Here is a 20,915-nt window from a genome sequence, read left to right as displayed (position 1 = left end):
TTTGATGGTAATAAAATAATTGCTTCCAGCTATGCGGTTGAGTGTTTTAATTTGTGGCATGATCGACTCGGACATGTACATAATAATACTCTGAAACGTCTCGTCAAACTAAATTTATTACCGAACGTCAATCTTGACGAAACACACAAATGTGAAGTGTGTGTGGAGGCTAAAATGACGAAACTACATTTCCATTCGGTGGAAAGGTCAACGACTCCTCTAGAATTAATACATAGTGATCTATGTGATTTGAAATTTGTGCAAACTAGAGGAGGTAAAAAGTATTTCATTACATTTATCGATGACTGCACGAGGTTCTGTTATGTCTTTCTTTTAAGAAGTAAAGACGAAGCCTTAGAGGCATTCAGAACCTATAAAACAGAAGTTGAAAATCAACTTGACAAACGAATTAAAATAATTCGTAGCGATAGAGGTGGAGAATATGGTGCACCGTTTGATTAATTTTGTTCAGATTCTGGCATTATCCATCAAACAACGGCGGCGCCTTACTCACCTCAATCGAATGGTGTTGCTGAATGTAAAAATCAGACACTAAAAGAGATGATGAATGCCTTGTTGATAAATTCAGGCTTACCTCAAAACTTGTGGGGGGAAGCAATATTATCGACAAATCACATTCTCAACAAGATCCCTCATAAGAAAAGTGATAAAACTCCATACGAGCTATGGAAAGGTTGCAAGCCATCATACAAATACCTGAAAGTGTGGGGGTGCTTGGCAAAGGTCGAAGTACCTAAACCAAAACAAGTAAAGATCGGACCTAAAACGTTCGATGCGGTATTTGTCGGATATGCTCATAATAGTAGTGCATATCGTTTCCTAGTTCACAAATCAGACATTCCTGATATTCATGTGGGAACAACCATAGAATCTCGGAATGCAATATTCTTTGAAAATGAATTCTCAAATAAGAAGGGAAACGTTGAAAATGATAACAACGGAAGTTCAAACAAAAATGACGTTGCCGAACTTAGCTGTTATAAAATGACTATTGACGATCATAGCGAAGGGCCACGTCGTAGCAAACGGGCTAGAGCTGAGAAATCGTTCGGGCCAGATTTCATGACTTTCATGCCGGAAATGGACCCAAGAACATTAAGTGAAGCTCTCTCTAGTCCCGATGCTCCAATGTGGAAAGAAGCTGTCAATAGTGAAATTGAATCCATCATGAATAATCATACTTGGGAATTAGTAGACCTTCCTTCTGGTAATAAACCATTAGGTTGTAAGTGGATACTAAAACGCAAGTATAAAGCTGATGGATCAATTGACAAGTATAAGGCCAGACTTGTAGCCAAGGGGTACAAGCAAGAGGAAGGCCTTGATTATTTCGATACCTACTCACCGGTGACAAGGATTACGTCCATACGAGTGCTAATAGCCATTGCAGCACTGTATGACCTTGAAATACATCAAATGGATGTTAAGACTGCGTTCTTAAATGGTGAGTTGGAAGAAGAAATTTATATGGAGCAACCCGAGGGGTTCGTGGCTCCAGGAAATGAGAAAAAGGTGTGTCGACTTGTTAAATCGTTGTACGGACTTAAGCAAGCGCCTAAACAATGACACGAAAAATTTGACAAAGTAATGCTGTCAAACGAATTCAGAATAAATGAATGTGACAAATGCATTTATGTCAAAGACACACCTAAAGGTTATCTAATCATCTGTCTATACGTAGATGACATGCTGATAATGGGCAGTAATTATGATATAATCATGACTACAAAGAAAATGTTGACAAAAAATTTTGATATGAAAGATATGGGTCAAGCAGATGTTATATTGGGAATTAAAATTCTCAGGACATCAGAAGGGATAGTTCTAACATAATCCCATTATGTAGAGTTAGTATTGAAAAGATTCAATGCGTATAATCTCTCTACAGTAAAAATACCTATGAATCTAAGTTAACACTTAGCGAAAAACCATGGTGAGACCTTATCGCAGTTGGAATATTCTCGAATAATAGGCAGTTTGATGTATCTCACAAACTGCACACGTCCGGATATTGCTTATGCGGTCAACAAGCTGAGTCGTTTTACGAGTAATCCAAATGACACCCATTGGAAAGCATTGATGCGAGTTCTTAGATATTTGAAATATACTATGAACTATGGATTACATTATGGAAAATATCCCGTTGTGCTGGAGGGATATTGTGATGCTAATTGGATATCAGATACAAAAGACTCCAAATCCACTAGTGGATATGTTTTCACGATCGGTGGGGGAGTAGTATATTGGAAATCCACTAAGCAGACGTGCATTGCTCGGTCAACTATGGAATCCGAGTTTATAGCACTAGACAAAGCAGCTGAGGAAGCTGAATGACTGCGAAATTTCTTGGAAGATATTCCGAGCTGGACGAAACCTGTGTCTGCCGTACTGATCCACTGTGATAGTCAATCGACGATTGGAAGGGCACAAAGTAATATGTACAATGGGAAGTCACGACATATACATCGTAGACATAATACCATTAGGCAGTTGATCTCGAATGAAGTGATTGCAATCGACTATGTTAAGTCCAAAGATAATTTGGCAGATCCTCTTACGAAAGGGTTGAGTCGAGATCAAGTATACTGCTCATCAAGAGGATTGGGATTAAAAATCTACAACTAAAAACGACTGTAGTGGTAACCCAACCTTGTTGACTGGAGATCCCAAGATCTTAGTTTAAAGGGACAATAAAGTTACAGAAGTTGTGTTACAGCACATGAGATATTTTATCTCTATCCCAATCCTAGGATGAATTTGTGCTATCCTACCTCATGTAGTGACTTCTATACCTTATAAGGTAGAGTATGGTAGGATACTCCTGATAGAAGTGTCACCTATATGAGTGTGAAGATAGGCCGCTTCAATGAAACACTCATGAATCCAAGATGGTGTCCATGGCCGAAACGGAACCAACCATGAGAACCTAAAGTAGGTGAGATAGGTCTCTGTGTGGGTGTTGTTGTCTTAGTATACACCAACAGCTAAGCAGTTCAAGACATCACGTTCACTGCGCAGCTTAGTATACTCGATAGCATTCCACTACGGAAGGTTCAAAGCCACAAGCTACCTCTCCCGATGCAGTGACTTATCGATTGGACTATTGTAAAGTGTCAGCATGCATACACGCATTGCATTAATTTCCATTTATGTGGGAGATTGTTGGATATTGGAGCCTTAATGGACCAATATCGGTTTTATGGAAAAATCGGAATGCCATCAATAGATAGAAGTCATAATTGACTTCAAAATTGAAATCTACGTTTCGCGTAGATAGATTTAGACTATTAATTTGCTCAAAATCGATTAAAGGTGAATGAGAAATTAATTATTTAAAGTCGGCCCAAATAAATATTAATTACTCATTAATGATATATAAGGAAATACATGGGAGAATAGTCCCACATTGGAAATTTTCGATGTGCATTCTTTGCTTATTAATGATGCTGTGTTAATGGAGTTAACTCAGAAAAAGACCAGGTGCTCTCTTCTCAGGGGCGAGCAGGCTGTGAGCCCGCCACCCGCCACGTGCGCAATGGGTGCTTTGTAGGCGCACTTTGCACTTCGCACGTACACACCCAGCCCAAAGAACACATCCAATAGAACCCTCCAGATGCTGGAAAATTCATTCGAATCATCGAATTCATCTAATCTACTCTCTCTTGAGCATTCATCTCATCTTGTGCATAAAGAGTCCAAATAGCCTATGAGAAGGTTCACTGGTCTCGGAATTCGGAGTGCTACGATTCCGAGACGTTCGTCGTTGTATCTTGGGAACGAATTGTTGCTATCCGTTAGCACCATAGCGGAGCAATATCGTTTACGGAGATAGTGTCGAACACTAGCCTCGACGATCAATATCAGTTTGCGCACTCCGGAAGATACCGGAACCAACACAACCACCTTCCCGTTTTCGGACAGGATCAGTTAGGATACATGTATCAGACCATATATAGGATGTATGTTGTTCGGTAGTTAGTACTCAGGTATAAGAGTTTGGGATTATGGGGAAGGACAATCCTATACACTGAAGTTCAGAATCAGATCAATTGTATGTAATTTTGTCTTGTATTTTATAAAGAAAAATGATATGCGTAAGTAAAGAATCTCAAGAAAATACTCGTATAAAACGACGGAGCCTATAAAAAATGAAATGATTGACCATGAATTTATATGTTTACCCTTAAATATTTACTTGAGATTTTTCTTTGTTCATATTATTGCTCTTTTATAAAAGTCTGTTTTCACGATTCCAACCTAACTATGGCAGTAATATGTGTATATTAATTTATGTTATTTATACCTCTTAAACATATGCATCCATCTAAAAATACATAGTACCATCCACTTTGCCCTCGTAAGACCAAGTGTAGATGCTTCATTCAGTAAAAAAAAAGTTTGGTGGAAAGACTCTTTCAAGTGTGAATGTTCAATTCTATACATTCAACATCTTTAACATGAAGAGGAAAAGGTAAGGTATAATCAACAATAGGAAAAGGTGAGCCTGCCCCAATATCATTATTGTCATTTTGAATTTTGGTAGTATAATTTTTTTCCGAACCTACAAATATATCAAATGCATAGTTAGAGAATAAATAGAGATTGCTGATGAAACTTTGAAATAATCAGCAAACATATAATAATCTACAGTTTGAGTTGAAATAATAATCCTTCCACTGCAGACGAACAGTTGGCTAACAGTGCTAATGGCACCCAATAAAGAAAAAGTAGAAAAGCAAGAACATAATCCACTAAAATGGACAATCTTTCTTATGGTTGACGTCGTTGACTTGGGACAGTTTTAAATAATCATCCATCAGCACGCTAAAATCCAGTTAAATGTGATTAGAATTCATCCAAACTAAAGCAGCTTTTGCGACAGGTAACACCACACTTTATTCCTCCTTCCATTTTCTAAAACACAGAGCATTTGATTCCTTTATATTGAACCTAAAAGCATCATCATCGATCAACCTTTTCACACCTAAATTAGACAAATTGCAGTTTGGGCACGTCATCATTGTTCTTCACGTGTATGATCGTACTGAAAATCTGTCAATTTGTTCAGAGATGGTAGGTGATATTGCTCTTACAGTGAAGACAAATGGATGTTCCAGTAGAATTGGATCGACAAAAACACAAATAAGTCGTAAAAATTAGATTAAAGAAGAAGATACTTCTCAAATCCTTCATGAGGTAGGCGGCACCATCTGCAATGGCGATTTCCCAGGAATTTTGAAACGTTTGGCTGCTGCTCTCAGCACTCTCTTCCAGCAAACTGAATTCCAGAATGGGCATACAAGTTTAGGGGAAGGAATCTGAGTGAAGTCCAGGTTCTTCCCGTTAGCACTCTGCTTCTTCTTCTTCTTAGAAAACTTTGCCTTCACTTTCCGGATGGTCACCGGAGACCCGTATAACAGTTTCTTGCGGACCTGACTGCGGAGGAGGGAAGCAGGGGCATGGCGACCGCGGGGGAGCAGGGGAGACCAAATGCCGCTCTGGGAGTAGTCGAAGCCCAAGGCAGCGTTGTCTGGGAACTTGCCGAGGAGCTCGACCGACATGGACGGCTCCAAGTACTCCACCGTGATCACCCGCTCCTTCACCATGTCTCTCAGAAGAAGCAGAGAAGTTGGGGCACGGAAGCAGCTATAGCGCTGGAGGTGGCGGTGGCACCGCGACGAAGTAGAGCAAGGAGATGAGGGAATGAGTTAAGAGGGGGTAGTGACCGTTGGTCGTGGGAATATGGACGGAACAATTCGACCGTTGGGGCTTCAAACGTCTTCACATATCACGTGGAAAACACGTGATGGGGATGCTAATAGGTTAAATCTTAGTAAAAAAAAAACTAAATTAACAAAGTTTTTTTAAAAAAAGTACTACTACTATCATACAAATTCACACTCTAAAAAGTGTATTAAATGCAATTAACTTATTACTAAATTAAACAATTATCTATACATTTATGTTATAAAATTATATGAAAATGGTTGACGCATGGGACCGGTAAAAGAGGATAAATTGTTTGTATAAAAAAATTAATCTTTCTCAATCATTCAACTTAGATTAGTAATACAATTATAACAAAAAAAATTAAACAATTAAAAATAAAAGAGACTAAAAATTTACTTGGTTGCAACCTATTTGGTTGTTAATCCAAGATAAATGAAAATGTTAGAGCAATCTAGGTGCCCTAGGTTTTAATATTTGGGTAAAGGTTTAAGTTAGATTTATTGTTGTATTTAATATGCATTGTGAAGTACAACAAGGAAAGTCCAAATGTGATCTTGGCAAAGGAGAAAAGTCCAAGAGGAGTCTTGGCGGTGTAAGTCCAAGTATGTAGTCTTGGCAACGTAAGTCCAAGTGTGACTTGACAAAGGTTGAAGTCTAGGAGGCACGACGTCTTGGCAAAGGAAGACCTGACAACAATGATAAAGTTAAAGGAAGCTCTTGAAGGCAAGGTGTGAAAGATGAGGAAGCATTAGAGGGATGCAAGGTTGATGGAGGAGGTTAGAAGATTAGGTCTAGGTTGGTCGAGCAAGGACAAGTGCTGAGTGAATGTACTCGGAAGTTAAAATCCTACGTTTAGGGTTTTACTATAGCAATTACTGCAGTAATACTGTAGTAGTCGACTAATATTTTATCAGTCGACTGGTAGCGAACAAAATGTCTCTGTTCGCTCAACCCATGTGGAGCAGTGGACTGATACTTCTATCAGTCAATTGGTATCGAGTCGTTAGCCTATAACGGTCGAATTCTGTTGGGACCGAAAAGTAGCTAGAGGGGGGGGTGAATAGCTAGTCGCTCGCTAGGTACTCGTCGTTGCTTGTTTCTTCAAAGATGTGCAGCGGAAATACAAGAAACAAACCACACAACACTAACAAGGTTGGTTTACTTGGTATCCACCTCACAAGAGGTGACTAGTCCAAGGATCCACACCTACTCACGCACCCTCCACTAATAAAACCCTCCTTTTCGGTAACTACCGAAGGCGGAGAAGCCCTACAAGTTCACACTACAAGAGGAAGGGGAAAGGATACAAAATACAAGCACAAAGCTTACAATGAGTACAAGAAAACCCTAACCCTAGCTTTCTTCCTCTTGCAATAGATCCGCCTCTTGACTTGGAAGAACCTCCAAGAACTTCAAGAACTGGCGTGGAGAGCTCTGTGGAGTCGCTGGTGAATATCTGAGCTCTGTCGTGGAAGCAATGAAGGAAATGAGATGAATCGGTGAAGTTCTCTACGCAGCCATCGATCGCTGGAGCTCGAATCGATCCACGGATCGATCCAGAGCGCCTCTGTGCTCTGGAAAAACGCCTGGATCGATCCACGGATCGATCCAGCGCTTATCACACGAAGCAGCAGCGTCCCAATCGATCCACTGATTGATTGGGACCTCTGGATCGATCCACCGATCGATCCAGAGGGGTTCTGTTCGCGGGGACTCACCGGATCAATCGGCCGATCGATCCAGATCTGCTGGATCGATCCACGGATCAATCCAAATCTGCTGGATCAATCGGCTGATCAATCCAGATCTTGGTTTTTGCCCAAAACCAAGTCCAAAGTCCCCTAAACCAACATCTAGTCAATCATGACTTGTTGGTACATAAGACCTAGCATCCGGTCACCCTTGACCAGCTAGGACTTTCTCACCAAGTGTCTGGTCAATCCCTTTGACCCACTTGGACTTTTCTCTTCTTGCCAAGTATCCGGTCACTCCCTAAGACCTACTTGGACTTTTCTTCCTCGTGCCAAGTATCCGGTCAATTCCTTTGACCTACTTGGACTCTGACTAGATGTCTGGTCAACCTTGACCCCTCTGGATTTCTCCTGCCTGGCTTCACTCACCAGGACTTTCCCAATTGCCTAGCTTCACTCACTAGGTCTTTCACCTGGCTTCACTCACCAGGATTTTCCTCCTGCCTAGCTTCACTCACTAGGTCTTTCACCTGGCTTCACTCACCAAGATTTTCCCTTCTGCCTAGCTTCACTCACTAGGACTTTCCTCCTGCCTAGCTTCACTCACCAGGACTTCCTTCTGCCTAGCTTCACTCACCAGGACTTCCTTCTGCCTGGCTTCACTCACCAGGACTTCCTTCTGCCTGGCTTCACTCACCAGGACTTTCAGTCAAGTATTCAGTCAACCTTGACCTACTTGACTTTACTTCACAATCTTAACTGGTCAACTTTGACCAAACGGGAATTGTATCAACAATCTCCCCAAATGAACAACTGCACCTGATCTGGCGGTAAGAACAGGGACCCTCGTTGTAAAGGGTCAACGCCACGTGGAAGTCAAAGAGCCGGGCGGTCCATCGAAGAAGGTCGGACCAACTAGGCCGACCGGAGAAAGGGGTCTGGCCCACCGGGCGGTCGCCCGGTGTTTAGCCGATGGCAAAAGGCACCCCTATGGAAGTCGGGGTTCCGGCGCTCATTGAGCAAGACCGTAGGGCCGAGCGGACCTCACGCTCGGCCGAAGACATGAAGTATACTGCTAACAGTCGCCACAAAACACATTACCGATAATTTCCCGAGTGGACCATCATATATGACCGGTCGGACGGAAGGTGGACGTGGGCCGGTCGGACGCCCGACAGGAGTTCGGGGAAAAAAGACAAGGGACATCTTCTGACAGCTGGCATGCTTCGTGATATGGTCATACTCCAAATCATGTGACAGGGGGTTCCGCTGTCCCATCAAGGACATGCTTGGACTGTAGCAGTATGGGTCAGGTAAGCTCACTGACAAGCCCTTACTGGGGTATGGGCTACGGACACGTGTACACCTCGATATGTGTGCACTCGCTTCTCTGCTGCCCTATATAAAGGCCCTCATCCTTCGCCGGAGGTACACGTTCTAATATTTCGAGAGCCACTTTGTCACTACTTGCTTGCCTGACTTGAGCGTCGGAGGGTCGCCGCCGGGAACCCCTTCCCGGCCCGACTTCTGTGCAGGTTCGCCGGAGCTTCGTGCTACCAGTCGAAGATCCACATCAGCAGCCGGGGAGCGCCACGTGCCCAGCGTCCGTTGGTTCAGCACTCGGACAGGATCAATTTGGCGTCGTCTGTGGGAACGCTCCTGCATCCGATCGGAGTTGATGGATGAAGCTGGACGACCACACATGGTGATGCTCTCCGTGGAGAAACTCGACGCTCTGATAGAGGCAAGAGTAGGTAGGCTCGTGGAGCAACAGGAGCAGAAGGCTCAAGTAAAAGGATAACGCAGCAGGCCGCCTCCACCTCTGGGGGGCCGAGCGGCCATGGAGGACCGACCGGGAAGTTTCGCCATCCTCCTGGCCTTGATAAATTTCGACGAGTACATTGTATCCACCTCACTCCACGGGTATTCGGGAGTTGAGAAATTGAGTCAGATCTTATGCTGATCGGCAGGTTAGTCTTTCAGATATAGTTTCTTTCGGGCATAGAATTCATCGTAATTTTCCGAACGAAGGCCCCGAGCCGTTCGGCCGGAGGTATAATATCCGAGCCAAGCGCTCGATAACGAAGGCCCCGAGCCGTTCGGCCGGAGGTATAATATCCGAGCCAAGCACTCGATAACGAAGGCCCCGAGCCGTTCGGCCAGAGGTATAATATCCGAGCCAAGCGCTCGATAAAGAAGGCCCCGAGCCGTTCGGTCGGAGGTATAATATCTGAGCCAAGCGCTCGATAACGAAGGCCCTGAGCCGTTCGGCCCGAGGTATAATATCCGAGCCAAGCGCTCGATAAAGAAGGCCCCGAGCCGTTCGGCCGGAGGTATAATATCCGAGCCAAGCGCTCGATAACGAAGGCCCCGAGCCGTTCGGCCGGAGGTATAATATCCGAGCCAAGCGCTCGATAACGAAGGCCCCGCGCCGTTCGACCGGAGGTATAATATTCGAGCCAAGCGCTCGACAAAGAAGACCCCGGCAAGCGCTCGACAAAGAAGACCCCGAGCCGTTCGGCCGGGAGTATGTTATCCGAGCCAAGCGCTTGACGAAGAAGATCCCGGGCCGTTCGGCCAGGAGTATGTTATCCAAACTGGGTGAAAGGTGCGCTAAATGTAAATTTATATACATTTCGGTTGCCTATGTCCTTGTAATGCAGGAAGCAAAATTATAAAGATGACAAATATCTTCGCCGATCGACTGTGTTAAAAGTAGCCTTAAAGGCCGTCGAGCTCCAACGTTAAATATCGAGAGACGAGCCGGCGTCTATAAACGTTCGAGCGGAAGACCGTCGAGCTCCGACGTTAAATATCGAGAGACGAGCCGGCGTCTATAAACGTCCGAGCGGAAGACCGTCGAGCTCCGACGTTAAATATCGAGAGACGAGCCGGCGTCTATAAACGTCCGAGCGGAAGACCGTCGAGCTCCGACGTTAAATATCGAGAGAGGAGCCGGCGTCTATAAACGTCCGAGCGGAAGACCGTCGAGCTCCGACGTTAAATATCGAGAGACGAGCCGGCGTCTATAAACGTCCGAGCGGAAGACCGTCGAGCTCCGACATTAAAAATCGAGAGACGAGCCGGCGTCTATAAACATCCGAGCGGAAGACCGTCGAGCTCCGACGTTAAATATCGAGAGACGAGCCGGCGTCTATAAACGCCCGAGCGGAAGACCGTCGAGCTCCGACGTTAAATATCGAGAGACGAGCCGGCGTCTATAAACGTCCGAGCGGAAGACCGTCGAGCTCCGACGTTAAATATCGAGAGACGAGCCGTCGTCTATAAACGTCCGAGCGGAAGACCGTCGAGCTCCGACGTTAAAAATCGAGAGACGAGCCAGCGTCTATAAACGTCCGAGCGGAAGACCGTCGAGCTCCGACGTTAAAAATCGAGAGACGAGCCGGCGTCTATAAACGTCCGAGCGGAAGACCGTCGAGCTCCGACGTTAAATATCGAGAGACGAGCCGGCGTCTATAAACGTCCGAGCGGAAGACCGTCGAGCTCCGACGTTAAAAATCGAGAGACGAGCCGGCGTCTATAAACGTCCGAGCGGAAGACCGTCGAGCTCCGACGTTAAATATCGAGAGACGAGCCGGCATCTATAAACGACCGAGCGGAAGACCGTCGAGCTCCGACGTTAAAAATCGAGAGACGAGCCGGCGTCTATAAACCCTCCGAGCGGGGAATGCCTATAAAGGGAATACAATTGCCCCAGAAACTCACCCTCAATATCATTAAATCGTCTCTACGTTCCGCTCGGCCCAGAGCCAAAAAGTACTTGCTCGATACATAGCGAAGGATCTCTGTTATCAGAGCGGAAAATTAAGTAGGCGAAGTATTACATGTTTAGCCAAACGGCAGGGCAATGCCAGGCACTTGGTAAAAATCCCTTTCGAATACCAGAGGGGTGATAATGGGAGAGCGGATGAACACATATTTTGGTTATGTAAAAAGACAACAAATATAAGGAAAACATTGCATTAAAGTTAAAGCTTTAGGCCGAGCGGCCCAATTACAAAAAAGGATGATATCCTGGCGACTGGCCGAATTACAGAAAGCTACTCAATATAATTATAAAGGTCCCTGGGAATGTTATTCAGAAGCGCCACCTGATCGCCGGCCGGAATAGCAGTAGACTCCGGGAGAAGACCCTTAGACTTCAAATAAGTGGTGGTGGCGGTCATAGCCAAGTCGAAGGCTGTATACATCTGCTCGCATATTTTCTCCGAAAATTCAGGCGAGCGGATGTAGCTCTGTCTTAAGGCCGCGATCCGACTCGGCTCGGCATCTTGATATTCTTTGAACGCCGCCTGGGAGCCAGTAAGGGCCTCGTTCAGATTCTGAATCTTAGCCGCGTCGGCCGAGCGGCCCACCTTCTCCCTGTCGAGCTGCTCCATCAGCTCTTTTACCTTCAGCTCCAGGCCCCGAGCCTCCACGTTCTTTTTCTCCAGATCGGAGATGGCCATATTTTTTCGAGTGGTGGCCAGGGTTAATTTTGTGTCAAGCGACTTGACTTGTCGCTCGGACTCGGCCAAGGCGTGGGCCTGATCGGTTGTTTTCTTCTGCTCGGCCGCCAGCATATCCTGAGCCCTCTTAAGCTCCTTCTGCAGCTCGGAGTACGATGGGCCTTGAGAGTCGGATGGACCGCACGCCGCCTTCAGCTGCCTTAACTCCTCATCCACCATGGCTAGGCGGTTGGAGACTGCAATCTCCTCCACCCATCTCTGGCAAAAGAAAATTAGAATTTTTAGCGGCCGATCGGAAAGAATGCATACAAAACTTCGGAGAGAGCGAACTTACCCCCGTGGCCTCCCGCATGTGGCTATTGGCCAAGTTTCGGAGGGGGATCAGCGCTGTACGTGCCCGAGCATCGGCCCACATCTCAGCTAGGGGCCCTTTCAAGGTAATGGTGTTCTCGGGCACGGTTGGTCGGTCGGCCTCTGGCAGCAGCTCTTCAGTCGGGAGATGAAGAGTGACCCGAATCGTGCGGCCATGACCGGGGGTCGTCCGACCGGCGGTCGGAAGGGGATCAGAAGCCGGCGCAGAAAACTGGGAATGAATGGTCGAGCGCTGGACTGAGTGACGAGCGGGCGGAAGGGTGCTGATCGGAGTAGCCTCAACTGGAGCAGCTGGCTCGTCCCAGTCAGAAGGCGTCCGGTCGGATGAAATGGTTTCGGCCTCTGGCGCCTTGCCCCGAGCAAGCGCCTTGCCCCGAGCAGTCGCAGTGACCCGCTCGGATGGTTGGACCGCGGAGGTAGCCGACTGCAGGGGAGTCTCCACTCTGCGCCTCTTTTGTAGAGGCTGCTCCTCCTCCCGAGCGGAACCTTCCTCGGGGGCAGTTGGTTCTCCGGGGGGGGGGGGGGGGGGGGGCTCCGCTGGCCACGTTTTGTTGAGAAGCTTGAGCAACCGACTCGGCTTGAGTCTCGCTCTCTCCTTCGTGGGATCCGACCGGCTAGATACCCAACGCTTCCATTTCTCTGGCCGCCGCGGCTTCTAGCGCTGCCGCCTTTCTCTTCAAAACGCCGGCCATCACCGAATCCATGACGATGTCCGCTGCAAGGGAAAGAAAAGAAATCAGTTAGCAATTAAAGCAAATGCCCAAGCAAAATTCTTACCGAAGCCGGTCGGAAGAGGAGTCCGTATGGGACTCAGACCGAAGATGTACATTACTCCTTCATGAAGAAGCTTATTGATGTCAAGTCGCAGACCGGCTAGTATATTTGCAGCATGGAGATAGTCCGGTCGGGTCTTGAATTTCTTCAGCTCGGGAGTGGGGGGCAAGCTGACCTGCCACTTGGTCGGGAAGTTAGCCTGATCGGGCATACGGATGTAGAAAAAATAATCCTTCCAATGTTTATTGGAAGTAGGTAGCTTGTTGAAGAAGACTAAGCCGGGTCGAGCTTGGAACATGAAGGTGCCCGGCTCGGCTTGCTTGGGGTAATAAAAATAAAAAAAGACCTCCGGTCGGAGGGGGATGTTGTGAATCTTGAATAAAACAACAACACCACAGAGGAGACGAAAGGTGTTGGGTACTAGACTGTCGAGCGGAACACCGAAAAAATTACAAACGTCTATGATGAAAGGATGTACAGGGAAGCGCAGACCGGCGGTAAACTGGTCGCGGAAGACACAGAATGCTCCGCGCGGCGGCTTGTGTGGCCGAGCGGAGGGACCGGCTAAAAGAAGTTCAAAATCGTCGAGAATATCAAAATTATCAGTCAGGATATCAAAGTCACGCCGGTCGAATCGGGACTGCATGGTGGTGTACCATGGGCCAAGGAACTGGTCTTCCGGATGAGAAGAACTAGCCATGGTCCGATCGGAAGGAATCGAAAAGGCAAAAAGGCAAAAGGAGGAAGACAGCGAACGAAAGGATATCCCGAGGATGAAAATATGGAAAAGGAATGTAAGGAAAGCACCGGAAACAAGGAAAGATGGCCTTACGATGAGAAGGAGTGGAAAAGAGGCGCCGAAGGTCGTCGGAAAGCAGAAGCGGAATCGCCGGAGCTCCAAAGCGCAAGAGGCAGGGGTCGAAATCACGGAGGCAAATGAGAGAAAGAGAAGAAAACGAAGAATTTATAGGGTGGAGGCCGGGCGGCCTCCACCGTTGGATCCAGGTCACGGGAATCAAAGCGTGCATCGTGCCGTCCATTTCGAATCGCTTCGATCCCATCAAAGCACCATGCCACCGCCGCCGTACGATGATGACAGTGCGCCACGTGGCATTCGACTATTCGAAGCATTTAATGAACGCATGCTCAGCCTTAATGTCGAAGATTGGCGCAGATTACGAGGAGATCCGATGAAGGCCACTGTTGATTCACTCAAGGCCATCTCTGCGGTAGGCCGATCGGAGGATACTAGCACGAAGGAGCCACCCGGCCAGATTCGCAGTCTAGTCAGTCGGACTAATCGCCTCCTTCGAGTAGACTTGAAGGGGAGGCAAGTGATCCGGCGGTACGAACAGGGGACCCTCGTTGTAAGGGGTCAACGCCACGTGGAAGTCAAAGAGCCGGGCGGTCCATCGAAGAAGGTCGGACCAACTAGGCCGACCGGAGAAAGGGGTCTGACCCACCGGGCGGCCGCCCGGTGTTTAGCCGATGGCAAAAGGCACCCCTATGGAAGTCGGGGTTCCGGCGCTCATTGAGCAAGACCGTAGGGCCGAGCGGACCTCACGCTCGGCCGAAGACATGAAGCATACTGCTAACAGCCGCCACAAAACACATTACCGATAATTTCCCGAGTGGATCATCATATATGACCGGTCGGACGGAAGGTGGACGTGGGTCGGTCGGACGCCCGGCAGGAGTTCGGGGAAAAAAGACAAGGGACATCTTCTGACAGCTGGCATGCTTCGTGATATGGTCATACTCCAAATCATGTGACAGGGGGTTCCGCTGTCCCATCGAGGACATGCTTGGACTGTAGCAGTATGGGTCAGGTAAGCTCACTGACAAGCCCTTATTGGGGTATGGGCTACGGACACGTGTACACCTCGATATGTGTGCACTCGCTTCTCTGCTGCCCTATATAAAGGCCCTCATCCTTCGCCGGAGGTACACGTTCTAATATTTCGAGAGCCACTTTGTCACTACTTGCTTGCCTGACTTGAGCGTCGGAGGGTCGCCGCCGGGAACCCCTTCCCGGCCCAACTTCTGTGCAGGTTTGTCGGAGCTTCGTGCTACCAGTCGAAGATCCACATAAGCAGCCGGGGAGCGCCACGTGCCCAGCGTCCATTGGTTCAGCACTCGGACAGGATCAGCACCTGTATTGTCCATATCATCTAAAACTAATATATTGTCAAACATCGAAACCCAAACCAAGACTCAGGCTTGGTTAACCAGGTCAACCTTGACCTAGGGAATATTGCACCAACAATCTCCCCCTTTTTGATGTTTGACAATACCTCTTGTTAAGTTAGGAAATTAGGCTACTCCCATAGCCTCAACTCCCTTCATGCCAATATATGAATCCATAAGTTAAGCCCTTCATTCTCCCCCTAAGAGAGCAAACTCCCTCTAGGTAATGAAATCCTAACTTATTTCCTTTCATTCTCCCCCTATTGGCACACATCAAACCATGCCCCATTTTTGGGCACACATCAACAAATTCACTTATTGAAAACTCTCCCCCTGAAGAGTTGCTCATCGTTGTTCACAACTTCACTCGTTGTAATCAACAGGATAATGAAGATCCCATACCCTTCATTATCCTTAACCCTACATTCTCCCCCAATGTAGGCAAATGTCCATCCTTGAGCATTATCCACTTGAAACCACTTGAACAATGAGGATATCCACTCCCCATTAAAGTTCAAACGCTCAACCTTGAGCATGTTCTTAACGGAAGGTTAAACACCTTCCAAGGTTCATGAAAAATAATTTTCATGTCTTTAAAGAGTCCCTCCCCCTAAAGATATGGTGGTAACTTCTGTCATTGCACCAACAATGACTTGGAATCCCTAAAACTTTAGGAAACCCAATTTTAGAAGTTTTGAGGTTCAAATATTCAAAATTTGAAACAAAGCTCAACCTAAACTTCAACTTAGCCTTCCTTAACCAATCCATCCTTGTTTTCCACACGAAAACACCCATTTTATGTATACAAATGTATTTTCAGGGGTTTGGAATGGTTACCTAGACTAAAATAGGTTCAAAATGCTGAAAATAAGCTTTCCCAGCCAAAATCAGCATCTTCAATCGATTGGAGTTGGGTTCCAATCGATTGAACCCTGCTGAATCGATCCACTGATCGATTCAGTCTTCTTGGATCGATCGGCTAATCGATCCAGCAAGCTTTTGCTCGCGAGAAATGCCTTCCCAATCGATCGGCTGATCGATTGAGGCACTCCAATCGATCCACTGATCGATTGGAGGCCTGAAATTGCTGAAATTCAATTTCAGCCAATTTCAGAAACCCCTAGAAAATTCTACAAAATTCCAAAAATCGTATAAATTTGTCTAGACATTATTTAGGGTATAATTTATCATGGAAAAATAGTTTTCTATGAAAATACATCATATTTTCAAAGATTGACACAAACTTGAGAACTTGTAAAAACTTTAGTGTTTTCTTCATGTTTGTGTCTAACTATTCAATGGTGATTACTATCAAAAGATAGCCTTCACCAAGGTTTTCCAAAATTATTTTAAAAACATTTTCAAAACCAATATCCCACCATGTTCCTTGGGCTTAATGCACATGACTTGTACATTAGCTTTCCCAATGATGGGAAAACACATAACTATGTGTTTTGATGAACTTAAAACTCAAAGAAATGCACTAAATCAACATGTTGAGTTTTGTTCATCATACTAACATCTCACTTGTATCTATTATGGACAAAACAGATACAAGTCATCTTATAGGTCTTTGTGAGATGTAAAATTTGGTTTTGCCCTATTCTAGGGATCATGCATATCTATCTAGTCATTTTAGATATATTAGACATCCATCTAGGATGTCACTTGTTAATAAGTGTTGTTAAATGTCATTTGTCCTTAATTACAAGGAATTAAACTTAATGCATGATTATGTTATGACATACATCAAAAGGAAATAATTTTCAAAAGAAAATATCCTATAACTACATGATGTATGAATGTCATGACATGGTATTTTTGGATTTTTCATAATAAAACATGAATGCAAAAATAGACATGATGTCATGGCATATGATGGGCAAACAATCATGGCAAGGTTTAGCGTAAATAAAATATACCTAGATTTCCATGTTAAGTATCCTTAACCACTTAGCTAACTCAAAATATACCACTTGTTTTAACTTAAAACGTTAAACCTAGATTGCCCTAAATGCTTCAAAGAAATGCCAAAACCTAAATTAACATTTATATTTCTCTTGATTTGTTTATGCCACTTAAAAATTAAGCATATCCTCAAATGTTTGCATATTCCATTTTTTTTTCAAGAGTAATCACATAAATCAAGGTTCGGATTGCCTTAAATTTCTAAGAGAATACCAAAATCTCAACTTGGTATTTCTCTAGGTTTTCCCAATTTATGCCATTTTAAGATAAAATCAATTTTTCCACCATTAGACACATTTTACTCTTTCAAGGAGTAAATAATAATTCCATTTCATTTTCAAAGGTTAACAAAAACCTTGAAAATGCTCCTTGAGTGTCAATTTCCTCTAAGTTGGGTTAACTACCCTTCTAATCGGAGTTGACACTCTCTAACCCATCTATGGGGTAGAGAAGATGTTCCTAGAAACCCAACACCTATTTGTGCTCCTTGGATCCTTTAGGTACTCACTAGGGATAACTCCCCTAGATACCTTCCTAGTGACCTTGTTGGGCTTCTTAGAAGCCTTGGTCACATTTTCTAGGTCAACTCTAGGGATAGCCTCCCTTGTGACCTTGTTAGTGACTTTCTTAGACTTCTTAAAAGTCTTAGTCACTTTGGTTGCAAAGATACTTCTAGGGATATCTTCCCTTGTATTCTTAACTTGACCTCTAGACTTAGGGTTTGTTCCATAACTATATGGAACCCTATGATAACTAGGCACATCATTTTTTGCTTTGGTTTTGTATCCCAAACCTCTATGGCCATTTGATGGCTTTTGTACCCCTAAACCTAGGTTATGCTCATTTTGCCCTAATAGGATATTTTCCAATCTTTTTAGGGTCTTTTCTAATTTATCAAGTCTTGACCTCAAGACTTGACTTTCCCTCACTAAGTCCTTAGTATTTGATTTTTCATTTGATCCATGAGCATTTTTATTCTTGGGCTTGTATCTATTATCCTTAGTGTTCTTGCCCAAATGTCTATCTACCTTCCTAACCTTAGGTTGGGTAGTCTTGGCATGTAGGGCCACAAGCTTTTCCTTAATGTCCTCATGCTTTCTATTCTTATGGTAAATTGCATTAAAATGATAAAAATTAGAACTATCATGTTTTTTTACCATAACGTAAAGGGGTAGGCTCAATAAATGTTACCTTCTTCTTTACCTTGGAGGCTCCCCCTTGACTAGTGCCTCCTTGAGCCTTGACCATCTTCTTCCCCTTGGGGCATTGACTTCGGTCTCCTTGGGCTTCTCCTTGCCCTTTTGTGTCACTTGACCCTTCTTCTTGGCCAAGTTGGGACACTTGCTCTTGTAGTGCCCACTTTCCCTACACTCAAAACATATTATATGATTTTTATTTTTAATTGAAACATTTATACCTTCTTGTGTAGGGATGACACTTGCTCCTCCATTTGATATTTCTTGAATTTTGGAGGTGGCACCATCTTCTTCTTCTTCACTTGACCCAGATGTGGAGGCCTCTTCTTGCTCCGGGTTCATTGATCTACACTCCCCCTCAATCCTAGAGGTGGAGGCTTCATCATCTTGTACATGGAACAAGGAATATGCTCCCTCCTTGTTCTCTTCATTGCACTCCCTTAAAGATGAAGCTTCTTCTTGGACTTCTTCTTCGGAGGTTGAACATCTCTCAACCTCGGAGTCCTCCTCTTGGCCTTGCTCCAAAGAGTCACCCTCTCTGGATTCTTCTTGCTCTTGTACAGTGGAGGGGATCTCTTCATGAAGCTTGGCCAATTTACTCCATAATTCCTTTGCATCTTCAAATTCTCCAATTTTGCAAAGGATGGTGCTTGGCAATAAATTGACCAAAAGCTTGGTCACTTTGTCATTGGCCTCGCACCTTTGAACTTGCTCTTTGCTCCACTTGCTCCTCTTGAGAACTTTGCCCTTTGAGTTTGTTAGAGTCTTGAAGCCTTCCATAATAGCAAACCATTGCTCTATCTCCATCATAAGAAAATTTTTGATTCTTGATTTCCAAGAATCGAAGTTCGTGGAAGTGTATGGTGGAGCCACCCTCGTGTCGAATCCGAGCCCATCTCGGAATTCCATTGAAGAAGTTGAGCTTTTGAATTTTTTTGACTTTGACAATTTTGCTTCAACTTCTTCACCCTCTAGCTCTTCTTGTTATGCTTGACCCTTCCGGCGATGATTCCGGTGAAGAGCAGCCTTGCTCTGATACCACTTGTTGGGACCGAAAAGTAGCTAAGGGGGGGTGAATAGCTAGTCGCTCGCTAGGTGCTCGTCGTTGCTTGTTTCTTCAAAGATGTGCAGCGGAAATACAAGAAATAAACCACACAACGCTAACAAGGTTGGTTTACTTGGTATCCACCTCACAAGAGGTGACTAGTCCAAGGATCCACACCTACTCACGCACCCTCCACTAATAAAACCCTCCTTTTCGGTAACTACCGAAGGCGGAGAAGCCCTACAAGTTCACACTACAAGAGGAAGGGGAAAGGATACAAAATACAAGCACAAAGCTTACAATGAGTACAAGAAAACCCTAACCTTAGCTTTCTTCCTCTTGCAATAGATCTGCCTCTTGACTTGGAAGAACCTCCAAGAACTTCAAGAACTGGCGTGGAGAGCTCTGTGGAGTCGCTGGTGAAGATCTGAGCTGCATCGTGGAAGAAGGAAATGAACGCTGCGGCTTAAATCGACGCTAGCGGTCGATCCCGATCGATTGGAATGCTCCCAATCGATCGGGAGGCTGGATCGATCCATGGATCGATCCAGCGCCTTCGCGCGATCGAACCACGGATCGATCCACGGATCGATCCGGCGCTTATCGCGTAAGGCGTCCCAATCGATCCAGCGATCGATTGGGACCTCTGAATCGATCCACCGATCGATCCGGAGGGGTTCTTCGCGAGGACTCACCGGATCGATCGACCGATAGATCAGGATCTCCGATCGATCCACCGATCGATCCAGTCACTGGATCGATCCACGGATCAATCCAAATCTGCTGGATCAATCGGCTGATCAATCCAGATCTTGGTTTTTGCCCAAAACTAAGTCCAAAGCCCCCTAAACCAACATCTAGTCAATCATGACTTGTTGGTATATAAGACCTAGCATCCGGTCACCCTTGACCAGCTAGGACTTTCTCACCAAGTGTCTGGTCAATCCCTTTGACCCACTTGGACTTTTCTCTTCTTGCCAAGTATCCGGTCACTCCCTAAGACCTACTTGGACTTTTCTTCCTCGTGCCAAGTATCCGGTCAATCCCTTTGACCTACTTGGACTCTCACTAGATGTCTGGTCAACCTTGATCCCTCTGGATTTCTCCTGCCTGGCTTCACTCACCAGGACTTTCCCAATTGCCTAGCTTCACTCACTAGGTCTTTCACCTGGCTTCACTCACCAGGATTTTCCTCCTGCCTAGCTTCACTCACTAGGTCTTTCACCTGGCTTCACTCACCAGGATTTTCCCTTTTGCCTAGCTTCACTCACTAGGACTTTCCTCCTGCCTAGCTTCACTCACTAGGACTTCTTTCTACTTGGCTTCACTCACCAGGATTTCCTTCTGCCTGGCTTCACTCACCAAGACTTTCAGTCAAGTATTCAGTCAACCTTGACCTACTTGACTTTCCTTCACAATCTTAACTGGTCAACTTTGATCAAACGGGAATTGTATCAACAAT

At 45.4% G+C, this 20,915-nt stretch overlaps 1 protein-coding gene across 2 annotated transcripts; it reads right to left on the bottom strand.

The window, feature by feature from the left end:
- Window positions 1-4,513: 4,513 nt before the first annotated feature.
- LOC122011512 lies at window positions 4,514-5,725 on the bottom strand. Of its 2 annotated transcripts, none has more exons than XM_042567905.1 (2): window positions 5,199-5,725; window positions 4,514-4,582 (listed from the first exon to the last, which is right to left on the bottom strand). In XM_042567905.1, the coding sequence occupies exon 1, from the start codon at window positions 5,625-5,627 to the stop codon at window positions 5,211-5,213; it is 417 nt and encodes a 138-aa protein (XP_042423839.1). In that variant the 5' UTR covers window positions 5,628-5,725; the 3' UTR covers window positions 4,514-4,582; window positions 5,199-5,210. The 2 variants fall into 2 exon arrangements, with proteins under 2 accessions (XP_042423839.1, XP_042423837.1); XM_042567903.1 differs by lacking the exon at window positions 4,514-4,582 and adding an exon at window positions 4,862-5,073.
- Window positions 5,726-20,915: the final 15,190 nt, after the last annotated feature.

This window comes from Zingiber officinale, chromosome 8A (genome assembly GCF_018446385.1).
Source record: "Zingiber officinale cultivar Zhangliang chromosome 8A, Zo_v1.1, whole genome shotgun sequence".
NCBI classification, from domain to species: Eukaryota; Viridiplantae; Streptophyta; class Magnoliopsida; order Zingiberales; family Zingiberaceae; genus Zingiber; species Zingiber officinale.
Note: the sequence above shows the minus strand (reverse complement) of the source record. Positions and strands in the feature narration are given on the sequence as shown.

Coding starts and splice junctions, on each gene's coding strand:
- LOC122011512 (XM_042567905.1), bottom strand. CDS start 5,627: ATGGTGAAGGAGCGGGTGATCACGGTGGAGTACTTGGAGCCGTCCATG.